At 47.4% G+C, this 22,182-nt stretch overlaps 1 protein-coding gene across 3 annotated transcripts in view; it reads left to right on the top strand.

The window, feature by feature from the left end:
- The window catches only part of LOC148529215 (DNA-dependent metalloprotease SPRTN-like), a 32,374-nt gene that overhangs the window by 7,049 nt on the left and 3,143 nt on the right, over window positions 1-22,182 (top strand). For all 3 annotated transcript variants that reach the window (XR_015877844.1, XM_088468924.1, XM_088468923.1), the window contains exons 2-3: window positions 13,106-13,199; window positions 13,892-14,017. Coding sequence is in view for 2 of the 3 variants with exons in the window: in XM_088468924.1 (XP_088325050.1) it covers window positions 13,106-13,199; window positions 13,892-14,017 (220 nt within the window). In the remaining variant the exon portion in view is untranslated. The remainder of the gene's footprint in view (window positions 1-13,105; window positions 13,200-13,891; window positions 14,018-22,182) is intronic.

Raw genomic sequence — 22,182 nt, 5'->3', positions numbered from 1 at the left:
AAAATGAGCTTTGCAGTCATGAAAATCGTACGAGCAGTCGTGAAAATTAGCGGCCGTGGCTAATTTAATGCTACAGAGTGGAGTGTGCAGCTATAATGGTCATGTAGAGGACGATCACAGTGTAAAGGTGTCCACACACATACCGATGTCCTCACGATACGATTTTATGGTCAATTTCCTCATGAACTTTCACGGGAGCTCCCTTGCCGTCGTGATCACGATTTGGAGTTAAAAATGTCCAATCTGACTAAAGATCTATCTTGCAGCCAATGCATTGTATCCCAGATTGGCTAATCTGCCCTACAGCACGGCAGATCAGAAGATGCGAAGTACGACGAGCGGGGACGCGCATCGGCATCGTGCTCGTGAGTATAAACTCACGATTTGTACTTTTTTTACCCGATTCGTCGTCACGATTCGTCGAAATCGGCCAAATCGTGTAAAATGTCGCTATGTGTGTGGGCACCTTGAGACGAATAGGGGCCAGACAGACCATGTGACTCAGGGTAAAACGCATCTGCGGCAAACAATATCACATGGGCTGAAATCTGCATACAGTTACTGGTATGAAAAGTGGGGATTAGATAAGACGCTCACACAAACAAAGTACAAGTTGCAGTTGAAAACTGGCGCAAACCACGTTTTACGTCTAACACTGAATAAGGCCCAGTGTGTGTGTGCATGAGGGAACAACTGTAAGTAACTATTGTCATAATAATATACACTCATTTACTGCATGACTAGCATAAACTATGGCCGTCAGTACTAAACTCTTATATATTCATTACACTCTACGCAATCAGTGACAATATATATATCTACATACACACATATAGAGACACACACACATATATACAGTGTGTGTGTGTGTATATATATATATATATATATATATATATATATATATACACACACATGCACACTTATATTCATTCACATATATATAGAAGAGAAGTATTGCACACTCAAAGGAAATTATTAAATGCTGGGTGCACAGACATAAAGAATTGCATAATGATAACCACAAATGGGAAGACCAGCCCACCAGATAAGATATCAAAAAAAGTCAATTTATGTAAGGTGCATGTCAAAAAATGAACATTGGTGTCCAGGGATTGATTTTCAGTCACACATAATCATGCATAACAGAGTATACTTATCCGGATCTGTATGGACAACACTGGCACCAAATGTAATGTAGGCCGCCTTAGCCAATGGACAGCCCTGGACACCAATGTTCATTTTTTGACATGCACCTTACATAAATTAACTTTTCTCCTTCATCCACTAGGGGACACTGGAGTTCAAGACAGTGGGGTATAGACTGTGGTAGAGCAGAGCCTGGCACTTTAAATAATTCTGAAGTGTGACTGGCTCCTCCCCCTCTATGCCCCATCAGCCCCAGTTTTTAGAATGTGCCCGAGAGAGCCGGTCACATAGGGCTGAGCTCCAGCCCACACTTAGTATTTTTTCTTTATTTCAACTTTATTTTAATTTCTAGCTTTCACAAAGCATTGAGGACAGGCTGACAGAGTGCTGCGTCTGTCAGCCTGCTACATGGAGGCATCAGGAGACCCGCCACCACTAAATAAGAGTGTGTGTCGGAGTCCAAGGCACCCTGGCAGTAGCTCAGGGAGGACACGCCACAGCTTAATATAGAGGCTGTGTCCGTGCTTCCGAATGCCTAGCCGCAGCCCTGATGCCAGCAGCTGGTAAGTATAGCTCTGTTCCCCTTATGGGGAACGGAGTTTAATCTGCGGCCCCTCTGCCCCCTCCCAGGCTCAGGTGGTATACACTGTAGTATAACCCCTCCTGGAATCCTGTTAAAACGCCGCTAGCGTTATTACAAGGGGCAGAGCTACTGCGCATAGAGCGCGGATTCATGTACAGGGAGACTGTTCAGACAGTCTGTAATGTTGCTGCCTAGCAGCGAGCCCTGATATCCTGCTACTGAGCGCTGTCTGACTTAATAGAGCTGACAGCGCTCTGTTTGTCAGCTCTCACGAGAGCCGAATCCTCCCTCTTCTCTATCCCCACGGGGAGGGAGCCTGCGCGTCCCGCTACTCCCATAAGGGAGTCTACATTGCGCAGCAGCGCGGTTGTTCCCTGCCGCGCTGGTGCTTGAAGAAGCACTGGCTTCTGCAGGGGGAGGAGCACAGCCGCCGGAGAGCGACTGTTATTCACAGCGCTCTCGGCTGCTGGTTGCGGCGCCGGTGCTTGTATGAAGATTGCACCGACGCTGCCTACAATTGGCCGCATGGCGGGGCTTAGGAAGCTGCTCAGAGCGGCTGTTCCCTGCCGTGCTGGTGCTTGTAGAAGCGCTGGCTTCTGCACACAGCCGCCGGAGAGCGAGGCTGTTATTCAGCGCTCTCGGCTGCTGGTTGCGGCGCCGGTGCTTGTATGAAGATGCACCGGCGCTGGCTATTACGTTCCCGCTCCCCCACTCGCGCTGCTATACCAGCCATTGTTTGCGCCCCGCCCGCTTATTGATAAGGGGCGGAGTCTAGTCCATGCTGGCGTGCACAGATGCCGCCATTACCTCCAGCGAGTATTTTAAAACAGCATATGCACCTGCCTTAAAAGGAGCTGGGGCTTATTGCCAGCATCTCCTGCATCCTCACTCTGGAGTTCTGTGGGGGGTGCAACCCTTAAAAGGGTTGTGGGTTTTATTCCCAGAACGGCCCTAGCTGTTGGGAGTTTGTGTGTTCTCCCTGTGCTTGCATATGGCCTCTCCCGTTTTTTTTTTCTTTACTTAAACCTACAGCACTGGTCTTATTAGGTTTAACGACACAACTGTGGAGTTTGTAATTTAACCTGCAGTCTTTATATAGATCTGGCTCTGCCTCATCTCTGTTATATTGCACGTCGGTAGTTCCCCTACGGAACTGGGCAGTGTACTGGTTTAATATTATATTTTATAAAAAATGAAGCACAGGGAGGAACATGCCACAGCCTAATATAGAGGTTGTGTCCATGCCACTTTGCCCACCACATATCTATCAGCGCCTATGGCCACACGCCCGATCTCGTCTGATCTTGGACGCTAAGCAGCGCCAGGCCTGGGTAGTACTTGGATGGGAGAACGCCTGGGTATACCAGGTGCGGCAGGCTTATTACATTGAACATCTGGGGCAAATATGCTTGATGTGTAACAGAATAATGCAGTGTGTTTCTTGCATCTATAGCTGCCAGAAATCACTCTGCCTAAATGTGTATGGTATGCATAGTCGGGGCCACTGTTCTGGCTGCTGCCAGAAATTACGGTTATTGAATATCTTTAACTCAAGGTTACAAAAAGGGTGCGTCCCATCCTCAGGCTTATGCCTCACATTGGCTCACCTTAAGAATGAGCCGTACTGTTCTCATGCATATATGTGGCTGCACATATGTTAAATCTCAACAGCCTTCGGTGCTTACCTTAGAAGGTATGCATCTATATGGATTTATATCTTATTTATTCCCTTCGGCAGCACACACAACACGAAGTAGTAACATATGGCCGTTGTGGTGGTTGGCATTGCTGTCTCGCATCACTGAGGTCATCTTTTGATCTCCATCATCTGGGGCACACCTGATAAGGCAAGTACACCGGTAACGGAAGGGTCCCAGGATCGCAATCAGTCTGGGATAGTACGTTGCTAACATTTCCTGCCCCAACGCCGTAGCAGAATGACGGCCACACGCGGCACATGAGCAGTCTCCCTGCGTGGAGGTAAGCCACATGTATATATATACTTGTATATTATACTAAACCCGGCGTTAAGACCTGGGGCTCAGTTCCTTCCATGGCTCTAACTATTGCCCTTGTTATATTTTCCAAATTATATTGTCACCTACTAATCTTGTATGTAGGTACGCGTAGGCATGTGGGGATTTGTGTGTGTATATGTGTGTGTATATATATATATAATGTATATGTGTGTGTGTATATATATATATATATATGTATATGTGTGTGTGTATATATATATATATATATATATATATATATATATATATATATATATATATATATATATATATATTGCTTCTTATCCTTACCATTAAAGCAGGGGTAGGATATGTTCTTCTCAGTTTTATGTCTGATACCTAGCATATTTAAAGAGGATGCTGCGATGAGAGGCTGGACTCTCCTGATCCGGTAGTTTGTTCTATAACTCCGCTGGGTGGTGTGTGTGTATATGTATATAATTATGGATATGTGTAGGTATGCCTATACTTCCACAATCATTAAGGTACATATTATTCCACGTCTGGAAAGCTGCCAGGGTTTACCAGAGGCTGTCTGTTATATACATACATATTATATGGTGGCTCTATAGACTAGAGTCATGTTCTGCAGCTTACATAGGATAGTCAGAGGCTCCTACGGCATTGCTTCTAGTATGGACTCTATACATGTCCTGGGGCCTTCCTGTATGTCCACACATGTATATAAGGATATGTACTTACACCCGCCTCGGGTTATAGTCCTGTTTCCATCAGTCTATATCTACGGCGTCCACTTCGGGGGACCTATTAATTACAACTACACTCTAGGGCGCACTTAGTAACCGACTTGTAAGACACTAGGAATGCAGTGTGTGTATATATAGATATAGCATGCTGATCTCCTATTGTGGGATATATGTGTGTGTGTGTATATATGTATATGTATGTAGCGTGCTGATCTCCTGGTGCAGGAGTTTGACAAGTGACTTACTATGTCGGTACTAATTCTTCCTTTCAAAGAGTTTGTCTTTTCATGCAGCTATGTTTATGTGTGTGTGTATGTGTATATATACTGATATATTCCCGTTCCTTGTATGAATTTTCCTAATAATTGGAGAAATCTGTTTTTGGCCCTGACTGGCATTATCACTACATATATATATATATCTCTTCTTACTTGGGATAATTAACGCATTCTATGTCTATGTACAGGTACCTTTCCCAGCATCGATTCTGGTACTTTATATTATTGTCTTGTTGCATATCTCAATAAAATGGGTATCTGATGGTCCCTTGGGTACATTTCCTATCAGTACATAGAGAATCCTGGATCTATTCCATCCTCATGGCTTATTTAGTTAATTTACATGAGGCCTAGGGCCACCCGCCGATATAGGCAGGGTCTGGCCTGGGTTGTATCAGATTGTGGGCGTAATACACACTTCACCATTATAAGTGTTAATGTAAGGATACACTAGCAGACCGTTTTTGGGGTATGTGTAATCTCTATATGGATACATATCCCTAATGGAACAGGCTCAGGTATAGCGTCCTATTGTACGGCCTTCTTGTCTCCACTAACAATTTGCTAGTTTCTACAGTATTTTCTTCTGCAGCATCTCCAGACTGAAGTCCGTGCTGTAGAGCATTGATCTTTGCCCACTGAGGCTACTCTCTGTGCCTGTCGTGGTGGGTTGCTGTGAGATGAATAAGGTCAGTGACATTCTACATAGCGTCCAGAGGGCTTCTGGTCGCTCACAGGTAAGCGGGCTTACCCCACTAATGCCTCGGAAGATGCTTCCTTTTCATGCATTCTGACACAGCTGTTATTCTCTCTTACGCACCCTAGCTGCTGTCCTAGCAGCCTTCAGTTCTTTTAAATCAGTTGGCTGTACACTTTAGAGCTTTCCTGGTGTGTAGGTGCATTGTTGTAACATTGAGATTTGTGACCCTATTCTACTGGAATCTGTTGGGTTTATGGACTGAAGCGCATCTATGGGCTAATGCACATCTTTACTATAAAGTGTGACAGTCTCTATGTTCCATACAGAGGGCCTGGTTAGTTTCCTGTTCAGTATCTGTTGATAAATTCAGCACACTGACAGGTACCTGAATGGTACCTTCATAGTTGTCCTAGTGCTTTAGCCTTGCGGATGGGATACTTCCCTATATTGGTAACTCTCCCTGGGTGGAGGTGGCATCCGTGCTCTTTTTCTGCTAAGGGTATCCTGGGTGTTTTCATACTATGTTCAGGCCAGTAGTTGGTACTGATTACACTCTACCATCATGTAGGAAGTTGTCTGCTGTTTGACAGGAGGGGTGGTACTGCCGTCTGACCCACTGGAAGGAATTGTAGTCTCAATCCTCTCTTATCCGTCTCATGCCCAGTGGGATCGCCACTCGTTGACAACTTCTATGGTCTAAACCTTCCACTGGTTACCAACCCTTTAGTAGTTATAGTTGGACCTCGAGAATGGTTCAGGGCGACTGTTAGGTCGTGACTCTTGCCTCCTTGTTTGCTTGGTTAAGAGTCTGTGGACGGGTTCAGCTCCGTCTCTGTATATTGGTATCATTATACTTTTATCTATATGATTGATGTCCCGCAGTGCTGGGATTCTGCTGTCTGAGACTGTTGCAGCTTCCTGTAGTTGTCGCTACTACGGTTTTCTCGAGTTTTGTTCTCATGTTACTGCCATTCTATGGATTCTAGTTGGGGTTTTCTGCTCCCAGCGGTCTTGCTTGGTCTGTTTTTGGCTGAGCTCACGGTGTTCTGATGCTTCTCATCTGCGGCTACTCTCTAGCCGTATTCCATTGAATTTACGCTGTAAGTTGTGGAATGTCTGTGACTGTTCAGCAAGGAGCTCTGATTGTCTCCTGGCTCTACGACATGCCTCCAATCTTGGGCTGTCCCTGTTTCGGTTGGCCGAAAGGTCGGCAGGTTCTCCGCGCTTCCCACCCGGGAGGTTGGCTTTGGGACGTCCCCACTGTCTTGAACTCCAGTGTCCCCTAGTGGATGAAGGAAAAAACAGGATTTTGGTACTTACCGATAAATCCCTTTCTCCGATTCCACAGGGGACACTGGACGCCCGCCCAGCGCTGCGTTCCTGCCGTTTTGTTGGGTCCTTATCTAGTTGTGTGACTGCATGTGTTCCCTGCAGTGGGTTCCTCTGTTCTCCTTCAGTCGGTATTGTTCCGTTCTGTGGTCTTCTCCTTCTCCTCATTTTCCTGTTGTCTACCGTCTCCTCTCGGGCTCAGTTCTTAAAACTGGGGCTGATGGGGCATAGAGGGGGAGGAGCCAGTCACACTTCAGAATTATTTAAAGTGCCAGGCTCTGCTCTACCACCGTCTATACCCCACTGTCTTGAACTCCAGTGTCCCCTGTGGAATCGGAGAAAGGGATTTATCGGTAAGTACCAAAATCCTGTTTTTTTTCATATCTTATCTGGTGTGCTGGTCTTCCCATTTGTGGTTATCATTATATTTATATATATATATATGTGTGTGTGTGTATGTATACATGCACATACATACACACACAGACTCTACATACACACACATGCACATATATATATATATATATATATATATATATATATGTATATATATAAATAAGCCAAACACGGACCGGCACTCTGTTCCTCAATGTATATGCCAACTCCGGTGCCTTCAGGAAAAAATGCCATCCACAAGCTTGTTTGTATTGGAGATAGATATATATATATATATATATATATATATATATATATATATATATATAAATAAAAGTGCTAGAGTTTCTTATTTGGCCACGTGTAAATAAAACAGCTTTTATGCATGTATTTAGTTTACCTGTACAACTCATTTTTTGTATGCGCATATATATATATACTTGTGCTTTTGTTTTTGCAGTAATGTGATGTAAATGATGAAAGATAAAACTGGTTAGTGAACTCTTTATATGCATGACGTATAGGACTGGAGAAGGAGGATAAATTAGACACTCACACATGTAAGATTAGATGAAAGCTGCCTAGGCTTAAGGCCATGTAAGAGTCCTTAGTTTTTTGTTTGGGGGGTTTAATTGGTTGGTTTCTGACCAAGGACCTCATTCAGACCCGCTCGCTAGATGCAATCTCTCGCATCCAGCGTATGCAAATTTTTCAAAGTGACGACATGGGAAGCGATTGCTCGCCAAGGCATAAGCACACCCACTTTGTCTGTGCGAGCAATCTCTGTATATGCAGACACCCATAAGCGTATGTTGAGACGCCCACTAGCGCACGTCATCTCCAGGAAGTGTATTAAAACATTGGTACATCGAGCACTATCGGTAGCGAACGCAGTGCTTGTGGTTGCTTTACCCTACCGCAAGCACTGCGAGGACTTCACTGTAAAAAACAGGCATGTGACGTGTACTAGGACGCTGCCTGTTAATTATGCACGCCTTAAAAACGGCATTGAAACACCGAGGCACGCTTGCATTCGCACCTCCACTCCCCCTTTATTAGTGTCCTGCCCCTGTTACCACCCACAAACGGCCTCTCCTATCACTCATTTCACTGGGCTGTCTTTGCTGGGCGAGCGAGCAGTCTGCGATCGCACAGAGTAGTTCACGCACGTGCAGAAAGAAGCATGCGCGTATGCAAACCATCGGGCCACTTGCGAGCGCACAGCGCTAGCGAGCGGGTCTGAATGAGGTCCCATGTGTGAGATATTGGGAGTGGCTATATGTGGGCTACTGTATATAAGGCGGTTGTACGCCCAGCAACTTCCTTTCTGGACAGAGTTTGTCCCTCCCTCCCCTATTTCTTTCCTTTGCTCTTTATTGTGTTGTGTTCTTACTAACACTGTTATATTATCATGTCGGGCGAGAAGGTGCTACAAACTAGCGGCCACGTAAGGTGTAAGAAAATGTTGTGGAGCACAAGGGCTGCCGTCAGGGGGGGGACTGCCGGGACTGGAGTCCCGGCCCAGACCCTCGGGGGCTCGCCTGCTCCTACCCCAGTAGCGCCAAGACCCCCCATCCCCCGGCGGATCATAAAGGCAGCCAGGGACAAACTGGGCTGGGGCTAGCAGGCAGAGGACGCTACCCGGACGTTCCAATTGTATTTGTAAATACAGTTAGAGCGGTCGGGCAGCATAATTCTGCCTGACACTGACACTCACCACTACACGCAGCACCCGGCGTCCGGCAGCTCTGTTTGGCTGCAGTCAGTGACGTGCCACTGTGCGATGATGCTGATTGGTTAATGGCTCCAGCCATCCACCAATCACAGTAATGGGATATATTCATGCACTGATTGGTGGATGGCTGAAACTATCCACCAAAAACAATGCAGGAGGCTGTGTGGTACTGTATGCAGGATCAGGAGGACTATCATGAGATGGCAGGGCCAACAAAAGGTAGCCAGGTGAGGATTAGAATAGATATTTTAATATTTAACAAGAGGTGGGGAGAAAAGTATGGGGATTTTAATCAGTGAGTGGGGGCATTGTAGATTTGTGTCATGTTTTTCAACGATGGTTGACAAATTGAGTATGGGTTTGATGTTTAATAAAGGAGAGGAACTCTGATTTTGGGTGTGATTTCTTGTGAGGGAGTATGTGTGTGTGTGTGTATATAATGTATATACTGCATATATATATATATATATATATATATATACATACATATACTGGACAAGATATTTGCCCTTCTCGTGAGGGAGTATGGGTACGTCTGTGTGTATGTGTGTGTGTGTGTGTATATATATATATATATATATATATATATATATATATATATATATATATATATATATATATATATATATATACAGAATAGTTATACAGTGTGTATATATATATATGTATGTATATATACACTGTATAACTATTATTATGTGTGTGTGTATATATATATATATATATATATATATATATATATATATATACACAGAATAGTTATACAGTGTATATATACATATATATATATACATACATATATATATACATACATATATATATATATATATATATACATATATGTATGTATATATGTATGTATATATACACTGTATAACTATTCTGTGTATGTGTATGTATATATATATATATATATATATATATATATATATATATATATATATATATATATATATATATATTATACACACATACATACCCATACTCCCTCATGAGAAGGGCAAATATAGAAACCCCTCCCTACAAAACTTGCACTTGCCCCTGTACTACCCCCCCACCACCACACAGTAGCAGTGAGTGACTGACAGGCTCAGGCCAGGGATGATAAATACTGGATCTGGAATAGAGTGCCTTACGTGCTTACATAACCTTGTATATATTTGAATATATAATATAAAGTGCTAAGTGAACTGCGCACCTTAAGTGCAATTAATATTGCATTAATAAAAAACCCCAAATAAATGACACCCTTAAATGGCAACACAAATTCATAAACGTGCAAAAAGGTGCATAAGTACAAATTAATGAAAGTGCAAACGCTTCATTTTTAAAAAAAATTTTAATCAGACACAACAATTATATCCTTCACCATAAAGGATAAAATACATAAAAAACAAAAACAATGTACACATAAAATTGCTATAAAATTATCAGAATAAAAAGGGATAAAAAGTAGTTGCTTATCTGATAAAAAATGGCAAGTTCATAAATGGGAAGAGAGTAGGAGCTCCAACGCGTTTCGTCCGTATCCTGAACTTCTTCAAGGGATGCCATCCCACTCCGCCTCCTACCAACTCCACGGTTTGCTCGCATCTTGTACCGCCCGCCTGCCTGCTACTACTATTTCCTTGAAAGTGAGGTAAGTGACAGGCCTAGCCAAGGGCCAGCTCCTACAAGCACCCCACGTACTACTACCCCCCCGCATGAGTCACTTCTCACACAGCTGTCCAGGGCCGCAGTCTTGCTTCGCCTCCTACCTACATCGTGGCCGCCCATGCATAAATAATTTTCTTGTTAGCTGCATGCGCACCGCTGAATGAGAAAGGAGTCGCAGCGTGTGAGGGGGGCCCTGCCTTTTTTGTCAGTCCTGGGCCCCATAATTTCTGATGGCAACCCTGTGGAGCACATATCCTTTGAAGGGTCATAGTATTGCCTACCTCTGCAGGAGAACTTTGGGTGTCTCTGCGGACACGCTCATACTATGCAGTATTATAGAGGGTTGTGAGTCTTCATTGCTCAGCTTACAATGACCATGGGTGGGATGTGTTAGTCGCGCCCTAATTTTGGTTAAGTAACATATGGCTGTAGCTGATTGTTTGTTTGTAGCATCCTTCTTTGCCTCCCAACATTAGATTAAAAACTCAGTCATAGCTTCAATAAAAGCAAGTTATGACCATTTAACCAAAGCAGTCTGTGTCCGTGTCTTTATTTTAGTATAAGTTAGTTGTAAGTTGCTATATTGTCTTTAATTGCAATAAAGTTATGGGCACCTTATTGCTTTGAGCCTCAGAATTATCTACTAACCAGTAGTCAATAGAATAGTATATACCATCATAATATAGGAGTGGCTGATAATTTTAATGGGGTCTATTCAGTAAACCGTGGACAATGGAGATAACTAAAGTACCAACCAATCAGATCCTAATTGTCACTTTAAAGGTTGTGTTTGAAAAATGACAGGAACTGATGGGTTGGTACTTTATCTCTCTCCAAGGCTTAGTGAATAGACCCCAAAGAGAGAAAAGTTATTAGAATAATTCTGTGACCAGTATAAGGGCTCACAAAAAAAAAAATTATTTGATTGTGGTCCTGGTCACTAGCATGAAGAAAACTGTCCTTTATCCAGAAAGGATTCCAGTTTTCTCCTTATAAGAACACTTGCTAATTCCTGTCCTTATACCCAGGGCTCCTGCCATCAGCTGAGACTACAATGTTAGGTCACTTAAAAAGAAAAAAAACAAGTTCTATATCATCAGTGTTATTTTTCTGACATGTCTCTAATTTTTTTTAAATGGGGTCCCCACAAAGTAGTCTATGACACTCGGATTCCTAATGTTTTTTTGCAACCCCCATGTATTGCCTTGCTTGATTCTTTCCTTATCTATATGCTGGTTTCTCTTAAATGAGGAACCTCTGAAGAAATTGAGACTCCCTAGGGCTCTCTGTCTCTGGACTTCTGTGCAGGGACTTGGTGGAGGTGGAACTAGTTCCACCTACCATTAGAAGTGACGGAACTAGGTTCCACCCCTTTTAACCCCTGCTTATACTGGACCTGACCGCTGATGGCAAAACATCCTTTACCTGGCTAGGAATTACAGGGAGAGATGTACTAAGCTCTGGAAAGTGATAAATTGGAGAGTGATAAACTACCAAACAATTAGCTGTCTGTTTACAGGCTGTGTTTGAAAAATGACAGTTGGGAGCTGATTGGTTGCTAGTTTATCACTCTCCAATCAATTATTCACTTTCCAGAGCTTAGTACATCTGGCAGTACCTTACTATTCCCCCTAACCCCCCTGTATATTACAGCTAGTAACATCCCAAGCATCATACATCCAGCCATTGTGACCGGCTCAAGCATCATAAAGCCAGCCATTGTGACACGTGCGCTGTGCCTTATATGCAGAGCACCTGACAGTTACTGAGTCATCAGTTCTAGGCTTGGGAGGAAGATGGAAGCTAATGATGGGCTGAGTGTGCAGGACTGCACCATGGAAAATGGCGACGATTTCAGTGGCTATTTTACACTAGTGGATGAAAGGTGGGAGTCCATAGACCCCAACCCTGATATCCACCGACTATTCACGTTTTTTAACGACTTAATCTTCGGAGGAAAATTAGATGGAGTCAAGGTATCTTGGAGTAAGAGGATGAAGACGTAAGTGTGTAGTTTATTTTGATTTATATCTGCTAAGAATTAATGACACTATTTATTAATATTCATTCATGTAATTGGCAGCGCCTTACACAATAATACCATTTATACTCTTATAAGCCTGTCCTTACAGTATAGATCACTATTCCTGTAGATGGTATCTACAATGTTTAATTCAGTCTAAAAAACTGACCACATTGAGTAGTTAATGTTACATTGTGCATAACAGCAGGGGCAATTGTTAGGTCTCTTACTGGTTAGCGTAATAAATTATACTATTACTAGCATGCATACACACCAGTGGCGGATCCAAAGGTGAGGCTGCAGCGCACTCCAAAATTCAAATAGGAGATCCGCACCAACTGTCACCCCAAACATCACCGGCTGAGACTCACTGGCAGTTGGTTTGAATTTTAAACTGCGCTGCAGCCTCACCTCTGGAGCCGCCACTGGTACATACTCATAAAAGTACATAATTAGGTATAGGGATCTAAACTGCCCTTTTTTTTACCTGCTCTTATACTATTACATCAGACTATCATTGTCAATCATATGTGATTTGTTTTCTCTCACCAGATGCGCCGGAGTGTGTGCATGTAAGGGAGGAGAGTGTGAGATCCGTCTCAGTAAACCTCTTCTGGAGCAGTTGTCCCGGAGAGACCTCACGGAAGTAAGTTTTATGTGCGCTAACCCTTATATAGAGGAATGTGTGACTGAGCTGATTGCTTGTCCACCTGACTGCAAGTATTGCTGCAGTATGGATGACAGCGAGATACAGGATTATTCTTGCAGCCTGCATGCTTCGGGGCAGGTGAGGAAATGTCTGCACAGGTGATATATATTTAGGGGTCCCATCATTTTAGAGATAGAGAATGGACACATCTGTGTGACCACCTGATATTCCAGCAGTCCATAAACGTTGACGTTTTTTTTCCTGTCCAGCTAAATAATAACCAGAGTCCAGATCCCCAATCTGGGGGCTGGGTACTCGTTACCTGAAAAGGCAGGAAGACCAAATTGAGAATACCCAATGACCAGTTAGCCAGCGGTGTCTGGTGGCGGCTTCAAGTCACTTCATTTACAAAAGTCACTTCATTTACAAAAATGGCTGGCGGCTCGTAAGACCAGCAGATTTGCCGACATATTGTTGATGTCACATCTATACTTTCTTACAGGTGTGTGTGTGAGGGGGCAGGTGTGTTAGCAAAATGGCCGCCTGAAGGTAAATATTGAGGAAAGACTGTAAGCGTGCTGCTCTATATGTGCCCTGTTACATAGACCTCAGTATGTTCTATCACATGAATTGTGTTTGGTGCCTGTGTTATTCTGACTATACCAGGATCATTGTGCTCTATATTTCAGACCCTCCTCCATGAGATGATTCATGCTTTCATCTATAAAACAAATCTAACAGACTCTGGTCATCATGGACACATATTTCGGAGGCTCATGGTCAAAATAAATCAGGCTACCTCAGCCAATATAACTGTAAGTATATAATCAGCCATTTGGGGGCCATTTATGTGGAATGAGAGGGGAGGCTGACATTGCTGTGCAGGGGCTATTGTGTGAGTAAATATGTGCCACAGCAGTGGGTGAGACAGGTCCTAGAGAGCATAGGCAAAACTGGGGGGGTGGTCCGGGGGTGCACCGGACCACCCATTAGCCCAGTTCTCCCATATACAAGTAGGCAGCAGTGCCAACCCATGTTAGCTGGGCCACCTGCCACTGGGCACTGTGAAACAGCGCCAGCGGCATCCCTTGACTGGTGTGGATTGCGAGCCAATCACAGCTCACAAAACAGCAGCTAATCAGGTGCGACCGCTTCTGATTGGCTCTTGGTGGGCGCCATATTTGAAATAGTACATATTTGAAATGGTACCTGGGCCGTTGGAGTTCGGAGGAGGAGATCCAGCAGCAGGATAGAAGCAGAGAGGGTCGAGCAAGGCAAAGGTGAGCACCGAGCATGGTGTGTACATGTATAGGGGGAATTGACCGGTTCTACCAGGGCACCTGTTATCCCTGCTGAAATAAGGGCATCTCTGCTTACATATAGTCCTGTAATGTATGTATGTAGGTGAACCAGCTGTGTAGGCCTTAGTATGTACGTAATGTGACGTGGCTGTGTGTGTGAAGTGATTACCCAGTTATACTCCGCGTGTAGACAGGACACAGAAGCACTGCTGCACACATGGATGTAGGTGGTACACACTAGGCGGTGATGTAAATACTGTATATGATGAGCACATGTGAGCAACCTATCTTCTGTAATGTGGTGCAGTAATGGTAACTGTGGTCAGGACAGTGCCCATCTCTGCCTTTTTGTCTTCTGGATAAGATTACGTGCAAGAGTCACAGAAGGGCATGGGGGAATTGCTGGCCACTATAAGTCTGCCTTTGTATGCTGGCAGAATAGATCAGGTTCCTTTGTTTCTCCATAGATAGCCCCGCGAGATATATCCCTGGTATTTAGGAGAAGTCTTTCAGAGAAATGAAAGACTTCTCCAGGGGAGGCTGACACTGTGCATGCGCACAGTGTCAGGTTCCGGAGCCAGCCAAGGGCTGCAGGGGAGAGCTTACCGTAGTGCTTGCGTAGGTTTCCTTGGGGGGGGGGGGTGTCTCAAAAACACGCCCCCTCTTTGAGTGACCACACCCCTTTTCTGGGGAGCGCAAAAGTTCCCTTATCTTTATCAGTCACCCTGCCCACTGCAACTCTAGATTTGATATATATATATATATATATATATATATATATATATATATATATTTCTACTTCAGGGTCCATAGGGTATCCACAGGATACCTTGGGGTATAGGTGTGACGTCAGTCGCAGGGCACCAAAGAGTTAAGCTTTCAGCCTCCCAGGATGCACTAGGTCCCCCTCCTATACCCCGCCCCCAGGCCAAGGCACCTCAGTTTAGTTTGGTGCCCGGCCGGAGTCGGGTGCACCTGTTGGAGTGGGGGCTAGAAGAGCCCCTGAAGCTTATTCTTCATGCAGCTGTGGCTGCACAACTGGATGAACAGCATGGACAGTCAGTCCTGACGTCCATGCTGTCTTCCCTACACCCCGCCGGTACCAGAACGCCGGTACTGATCCGGGGATGCTGGTGGGCGTCTGGGGTCACAGCTAGCGGTGACCCCAGATGCTCCGGACCATGGCCGGATTCAAGGGGGACAGAGGTAAGCAGCGGGGTCCCGCGGTGGGTCCCCGCTGATCACATGGTCCTAAGTCCCCAGGCAGGGGGCTCCCTGGGGACTGGCTGCAGCGTGGAGCCAGGCGACCAACCTGCGCTTCCACTACCCCCTGGGACAGCGGACCGCAGCAGAGCGGTAGCGCTGCGGCGTCCCAGGGGTTAAATGCATGCCAGGGGAGCGCGCCTTCCCTGTCTCACAGCCGGCGCCTCCCCCGCTGCACACAGCCCTCTCTGCACTGTGCTGACTGGTCCTGTGTCAGCGCTCCTCCCCCAGGCCAGCTTCTCTCTGCTCCTCGGCGGCCATCTTCTCTGCAACGCATGGTGAACGCTGCTGGAAGTCTGGAAGGAAGCATCGTGGTCTGGGTCCCCCCGCATACCTCTCCTCCGCTGTGGCTCAGGTCTGTGTATGCAGCGCTGTGTCCTACCAGGCCCTGTGTCTGTGTAGTTGAGTGATCAGCGCTGTTAGTGCAGGAATTGTTATTTCTCTGCATTGTATGTGACTGTGCTAGCGCTGCCTGTAACTATTCTTCACTAAACTGTCAGCTTTATTACTGTCCCTGTTCTTTCTGCTAAAGCCCTTGCGGTGCGGTGCTGCAGGGTGGTCTCTCGCCTATTTAATACTTAATTGGTGAGAGAGGTCACATACGTGGTGCCATCATGTCTGAAAGTGATTTTCCCCTCCGGCTACAGTGTACCACGTGCAAAGTACCGTTAGCGGAGGGGGAGGGTAGCGCGGAGGGCCTTTGCCGGCAGTGTTGTCCATGGCGCGGCCTATTACGGTTACAGCACCGGTACAGGAGCCGCCCTGGGCTTGTTTCGCTCAGGCGTTAACAGCTTTAGTGGGCCAGTTAGCTCCGCAGCCCGCGTTTACTCCGATGGGTTTGTCCCAGCAGTCTGTGGTGTCGTCACCCATGCAGGGGTTCCCACGACAATTGGTGGTACCCCACAGTCTCCCTATTTCCCCGCTCCCGGGTTCTCAGGAGCCAGCGTGGGTTAACTCCCTGACGAGTTCTTTACAGCACTTGTCGGATGTATTGCAAGGGGAGTCTGTGATGCGGCCTCATAAAAGGCCGGTGGCGTCTCTGTCCGCTCCTTATGAGGATGACGAAGGGACGTCTGATGATGGGGAGATTCTGGATCCTTACGATCAGGAACCTTTCCATACTAAGGACGCTGATGCTAAGTCCAAAGTATATATTCCTGGACTTATTCGGGCGGTCCGCACAGCCTTGGTGATTGAGGACGAAGTTCCCCCAGCGGCTAAATCTAAGTATGCCTTTTTCACAGATGTGAAGGGCGATGCCACAGTCTTTCCTCTTTCGGGTCAGTTGGTGGACCATTTAGAGGAGGCGTGGAAACAACCTGGCAAAAGATACCAGCCGCAGAGACGCCTGGCGGTGGCTTATCCGTTCGCGGATAATTATTTTGCTAAGTGTGAATCCCCTCCACAGGTGGATTCTCACGTGACCCGTCTTGTCCGTAGTGCCACATTGCCGATGCCATCCATGTCCTCCCTTAAGGATGCTACGGACCGCAAGGTAGAAATCTGCCTGAAGTCCGCTTATTCCCTTGCAGGGGGGGCAGCACGGCCGGCTATGGCCATTTGCTGGGTTGCCAGAGCGATGGAGCGCTGGGCGGATTCATTAGAGGCTTCTTTTGAATCCGACTGTCCGGCCGAACAAGCGGAGTTGATTGGCAATCTCCGTGATTCGGCCACCTACATCAACGAGGCGGCTCTAGACATTAGTACTCTGGTGTCTAGAATTTTCTTCAGCAGCGGTAGCTGCTCGTCGCACCTTGTGGCTGCGATCCTGGAAGGCGGACGCAGATCCAAGAAAGGTCTGGAAGCGTTGCCGTTTACCGGAGAAGTTCTCTTCGGTCCGGATCTGGATAAGATTGTGGCCACGCTGGCGGCAGCCAAATCTGCTTGTCTCCCGTCGGCCGCTGCTCCTTCTGGTTCTGGACCATCGTCCTTTCGGTCATCTAGGGCCCAGGGCAGGCCCAAACCACAGTCGTTTCCTCGACAGGCTGGCCCTAAGAAATCGGGCAAGCCCCGGAAACAGGCATGGAGTACCAGACGTCCGGCCCCCAAGCCAGATGACAAGCCTGCGGCCTGACGGTCCGGGTCTCCCCTTGGGGGATCCCAGGGTGGGAGGCCGCCTGCTGCAGTTCTCCCGGTGTTGGTCGTTCACTACGACAGACACTTGGGTTCTGGAGGTGGTCTCTCACGGGTACGCCCTCTCCTTCCGGCACAGACCCCCGGCTCGATTCTTCACCACGGGTCTACCATCAGACCGGAACAAGGCTACGGAGCTGCGGAAGGTATTGCACACTATGCTCCAGGCTGGAGTTATAGTGCCTGTTCCATTCTCCCAGAGGGGCCAGGGTTTCTATTCAAATCTATTTTTGGTACAGAAACCCAATGGGTCATATCGTCCGATTCTCAACCTCAAAGCACTCAACAAGTCTTTGCGGGTCCCGAAGTTTCGGATGGAGACCCTACGGTCCATCATTCTGGCGCTGGAACCTGGGGACTACATGGTGTCATTGGACATACAGGACGCTATGGCGGTCATGGCGGCTTCTCTGCGGCTGCAAGGAGTCCGCATGTTGCCGTACTTGGACGACCTGTTATTGGTGGCAGGATCTCCAGAGCTCCTGTTACACCACTTGGACCTGACCATTGCACTGCTGCAACGGCACGGCTGGCTAATTAACTGGCAGAAGTCCACTCTAATCCCGTCTCGGAGGATTCTGCATCTTGGAGCCTTATTGGACTCGGGACAGCAAAGGATCTTCGTGACGGAGGACAAGATCTCTGCTTTACAGTCAAGGGTGCGCAGTTGTCTGCACAGCCGCCGGGTGTCCTTACACTCGGCGATGAGGTTACTGGGCTCCATGGTGTCGGTGTTCGACATGGTGGAATACGCCCAGTTTCACTCTAGACCTCTGCAGCACCTGATCCTGTCCAAGTGGAACGGGCTGCCTCAGTCTCTGAAGTTCCAGACGATTGTGCTCACCCCGGAGGTTCGCCTGTCCCTTGCGTGGTGGTTAAAGATGACCCACCTCAACAAGGGACGTCCGTTCTGGGTTCCAAATTGGGTCCTGTTGACAACGGACGCCAGTCTTCGGGGCTGGGGAGCAGTTTCGGGTCCACACTTGTTCCAGGGCAGGTGGACACCGACAGAAGCGGAGCTTCCAATAAATATCTTGGAACTCCGTGCGGTCTTCAATGCTCTCCTGCAGGCACAGCGGTTTCTCCAGGGTCACCCGGTGCAGGTCCAGTCGGACAATGCTACCACCGTGGCCTACATAAACAGGCAAGGAGGAACTCGCAGTCGGGCGGCTCTCGTAGAGGTCTCTCGGATCCTGGTTTGGGCGGAGCGCAATCTTCCGGCCATATCAGCGGTCTTCATCCCGGGAGTGCTAAATTGGGAGGCGGACTTTCTAAGTCGCCAGGACGTTCATCCAGGGGAATGGTCCCTGCACCCGGACGTTTTTCAACTACTGGTGGACAGGTGGGGTCTTCCAGAAATCGACCTCATGGCGTCCCGGCACAACAACAAGTTGCCGGTGTACGGGTCTCGCACAAGAGACGAAGGGGCGTCTCTGGTGGATGCTCTGTCCGTCCGGTGGACGTTCAGGTTCGCATACCTGTTCCCTCCGGTCTCCCTTCTTCCACGGGTAATCCGGAAATTCAAACAGGAAGGAGGGACGCTCCTGTTGATAGCTCCCGCGTGGCCCAGACGGCACTGGTTCTCAGACCTTCAGGGTCTGTCCGTGGACAGTCCTCTGCGGTTGCCGCTACGACCGGACCTTCTGTCTCAGGGTCCTTGTCTTCACCCGGACCTGACTCGGCTGTCTTTGGCGGCGTGGCTGTTGAGACGGCCATGCTGAGGTCCTGGGGGTTTGCCAGCTCTATGCTGTGTACCATGTTACGAGCTCGGAAACCGTCTTCCGCGAGGATATACCATCGCGTGTGGCATACGTTCTTCCAGTGGTGTCGACCGAGAGGTTATGCACCGCGGGAGTTTCGTCTGTCTCGGATTCTCGCCTTCCTGCAAGCGGGACTAGATCATGGGCTTCGCCTTGCTTCTTTGAAGGTACAGGTTTCGGCCCTATCTGTCTGATTTCACCGTAGGATTGCTACAATCCCGGATGTGCGCACCTTTATGCAAGGTGTTCTCCGTATTCAGCCGCCCTTTGTTCCACCTGTGGCGCCTTGGGATTTGGCTGTGGTCCTGAGGACTCTCCAAGGACCGCCGTTTGAACCACTGGGCTCAGTGGATCTTAAATGGCTAACAGCTAAGACTGTTTTCCTTCTGGCCGTTGCTTCAGCCAGACGTGTTTCTGAGTTAGGGGCTCTTTCTTGTAGACCCCCTTTCTTGGTTTTTTCATGGGAACAGGGCAGTGCTCCGCACTCGGCCCGAGTTTCTTCCCAAAGTTGTTTCCCAGTTTCAGGTTAACGAGGAAATAGTTGTTCCGGCCTTTAACTCACCGGGTCTTTCCGTGGGTGAGGCCTCTTTGGATGTTGTGCGGGCCTTAAGGACTTATGTGGACCGCACTTCTTTGTTTAGGAAGTCGGACGCTTTGTTGTCCTCTATGGCTTCTGTAAAAAGGGTTGGCCTGCTTCAAAGCAAACTTTGGCAGCCTGGATCCGTATGGCTATTTCTGAAGCTTATCTTCATGAAGGCCTACCGGTCCCTCCTTCTCTGAAGGCTCATTCCACTAGGTCTGTGGGTCCTTCGTGGGCAGCTTGACGTGGTGCCTCGGCAGTTCAGATCTGCAAGGCTGCTACGTGGTCTTCTGTCCATACCTTCGTGAGGTATTACAGGTTTGACACCTTCGCCTCTCAGGATGCTTCCTTCGGGCGGCGGATTCTCCTTTCTGCACAGGAGCGTCCCCACCCTTAAAGGATACTGCTTTGGGACATCCCCAAGGTATCCTGTGGATACCCTATGGACCCTGAAGTAGAAAATATGAGATATGGTAAGAACTTACCCTTGTTATCTCTATTTCTATGAAGTCCATAGGGTTCCACAGGACTCCCGCCCTGTCGCACCTGTGCTGCAGATGGGCTTTGCTCTGGTCACCGGTTTTCCGTCTCCCTCTGGTGAGAATGTGATTCTTGTATGTGTCCAGATCTTTGTTCTCTCTTCCTTCTCCTCCTCCGGCCTATGGCTTGGTAACTAACTGAGGTGCCTTGGCCTGGGGGCGGGGTATAGGAGGGGGACCTAGTGCATCCTGGGAGGCTGAAAGCTTAACTCTTTGGTGCCCTGCGACTGACGTCACACCTATACCCCAAGGTATCCTGTGGAACCCTATGGACTTCGTAGAAATAGAGATAACAAGGGTAAGTTCTTACCATATCTCATATTATATACACACATACACTTAACACTAATTATTGGGACTACCCATTACCAGATCTCGAGTTTCACCTATGCTTAGAGAGGTCTGTATATGACTGCAGGAGATGCCCTGTTATGTGTCACAGTGTGCGGGTGGGTGAGGGCAGAGGCTAACGCTCTGGGGATCGGGATAAATTACTCAGGCTTAGATGTTCAGCATCACAGTCACTAAGCACCTGGCCCCTATGATGTGTGAGGGGCTGTGACTGTCCCTCCTTTTCCTCACCTCTCATTTTATGTTCACTAAAAGGGCAATTGTTAGAGTTATGTCCTATAAGGACTATAGACTTCTGGATGATGCCGTTTCCATGACAGCCCTGTACATGCCATAGCACATTTGCACACTAACAGGTGACATGCCAGGAAATGGGAAACATTCGACAACCCTGCGATCGGGATACTGACACTTACATTACCAGTGCTGGAATCCCAACACGGTCAGAATCCCATTGCCGGCATCCCGACTGCCGGAATACCAAAGGTAAATAGTGGAGCTGGGAAAGAGCTAAGTGTAGAGATTAGGGTTAGGCACAAGAGGGGAGGGTTAAGGTTAAGTATTAGGTGGGGAGGTGGAGGTTAGGTATAGGCATAAGGGGAAGGGTTAGAGTCAGGCACTGGGGGGATGGTTAGGTTTAGGGTGCAGGGAGGGGGATGTTAGAGTTAGGCACTGGGGGGAGGGTTAGGTTTAGGGTGCAGGGAGGGGTAGGTTAGAGTTAGGCACTGGGAGGGAGGGTTAGGGTGTGGGGAGGTTAGGTTTAGGCACCAGGGAGGGAGGGTTAGGGAAAGGGGGAGGGTTAGGATACAGACCAACAAGTGTCAGTATGCTAATGTTAACCCTTGTCATGATGCTGGCGTATGGATTCTGACCGCCAAGATCCCAAGCGCCGGCATCCCGTACCGAACCCCAGAAAACACCAGTGGGTGATGCTGTGGGTGCAATATGGACAGAAAGGGTGTTTCTATACCACATAGTTTCATTTGCCCATTCTGCTGGTAACACTGCTAACTGAAATCTTCTCAGGATAACATTAGTATGTATGATTCTGCA

This window comes from Taudactylus pleione, unplaced genomic scaffold (assembly GCF_031769625.1).
Source record: "Taudactylus pleione unplaced genomic scaffold, aTauple2 ptg000086l, whole genome shotgun sequence".
Classification (NCBI taxonomy): Eukaryota; Metazoa; Chordata; class Amphibia; order Anura; family Myobatrachidae; genus Taudactylus; species Taudactylus pleione.
This window is presented reverse-complemented; position numbering and strand designations above follow the sequence as displayed.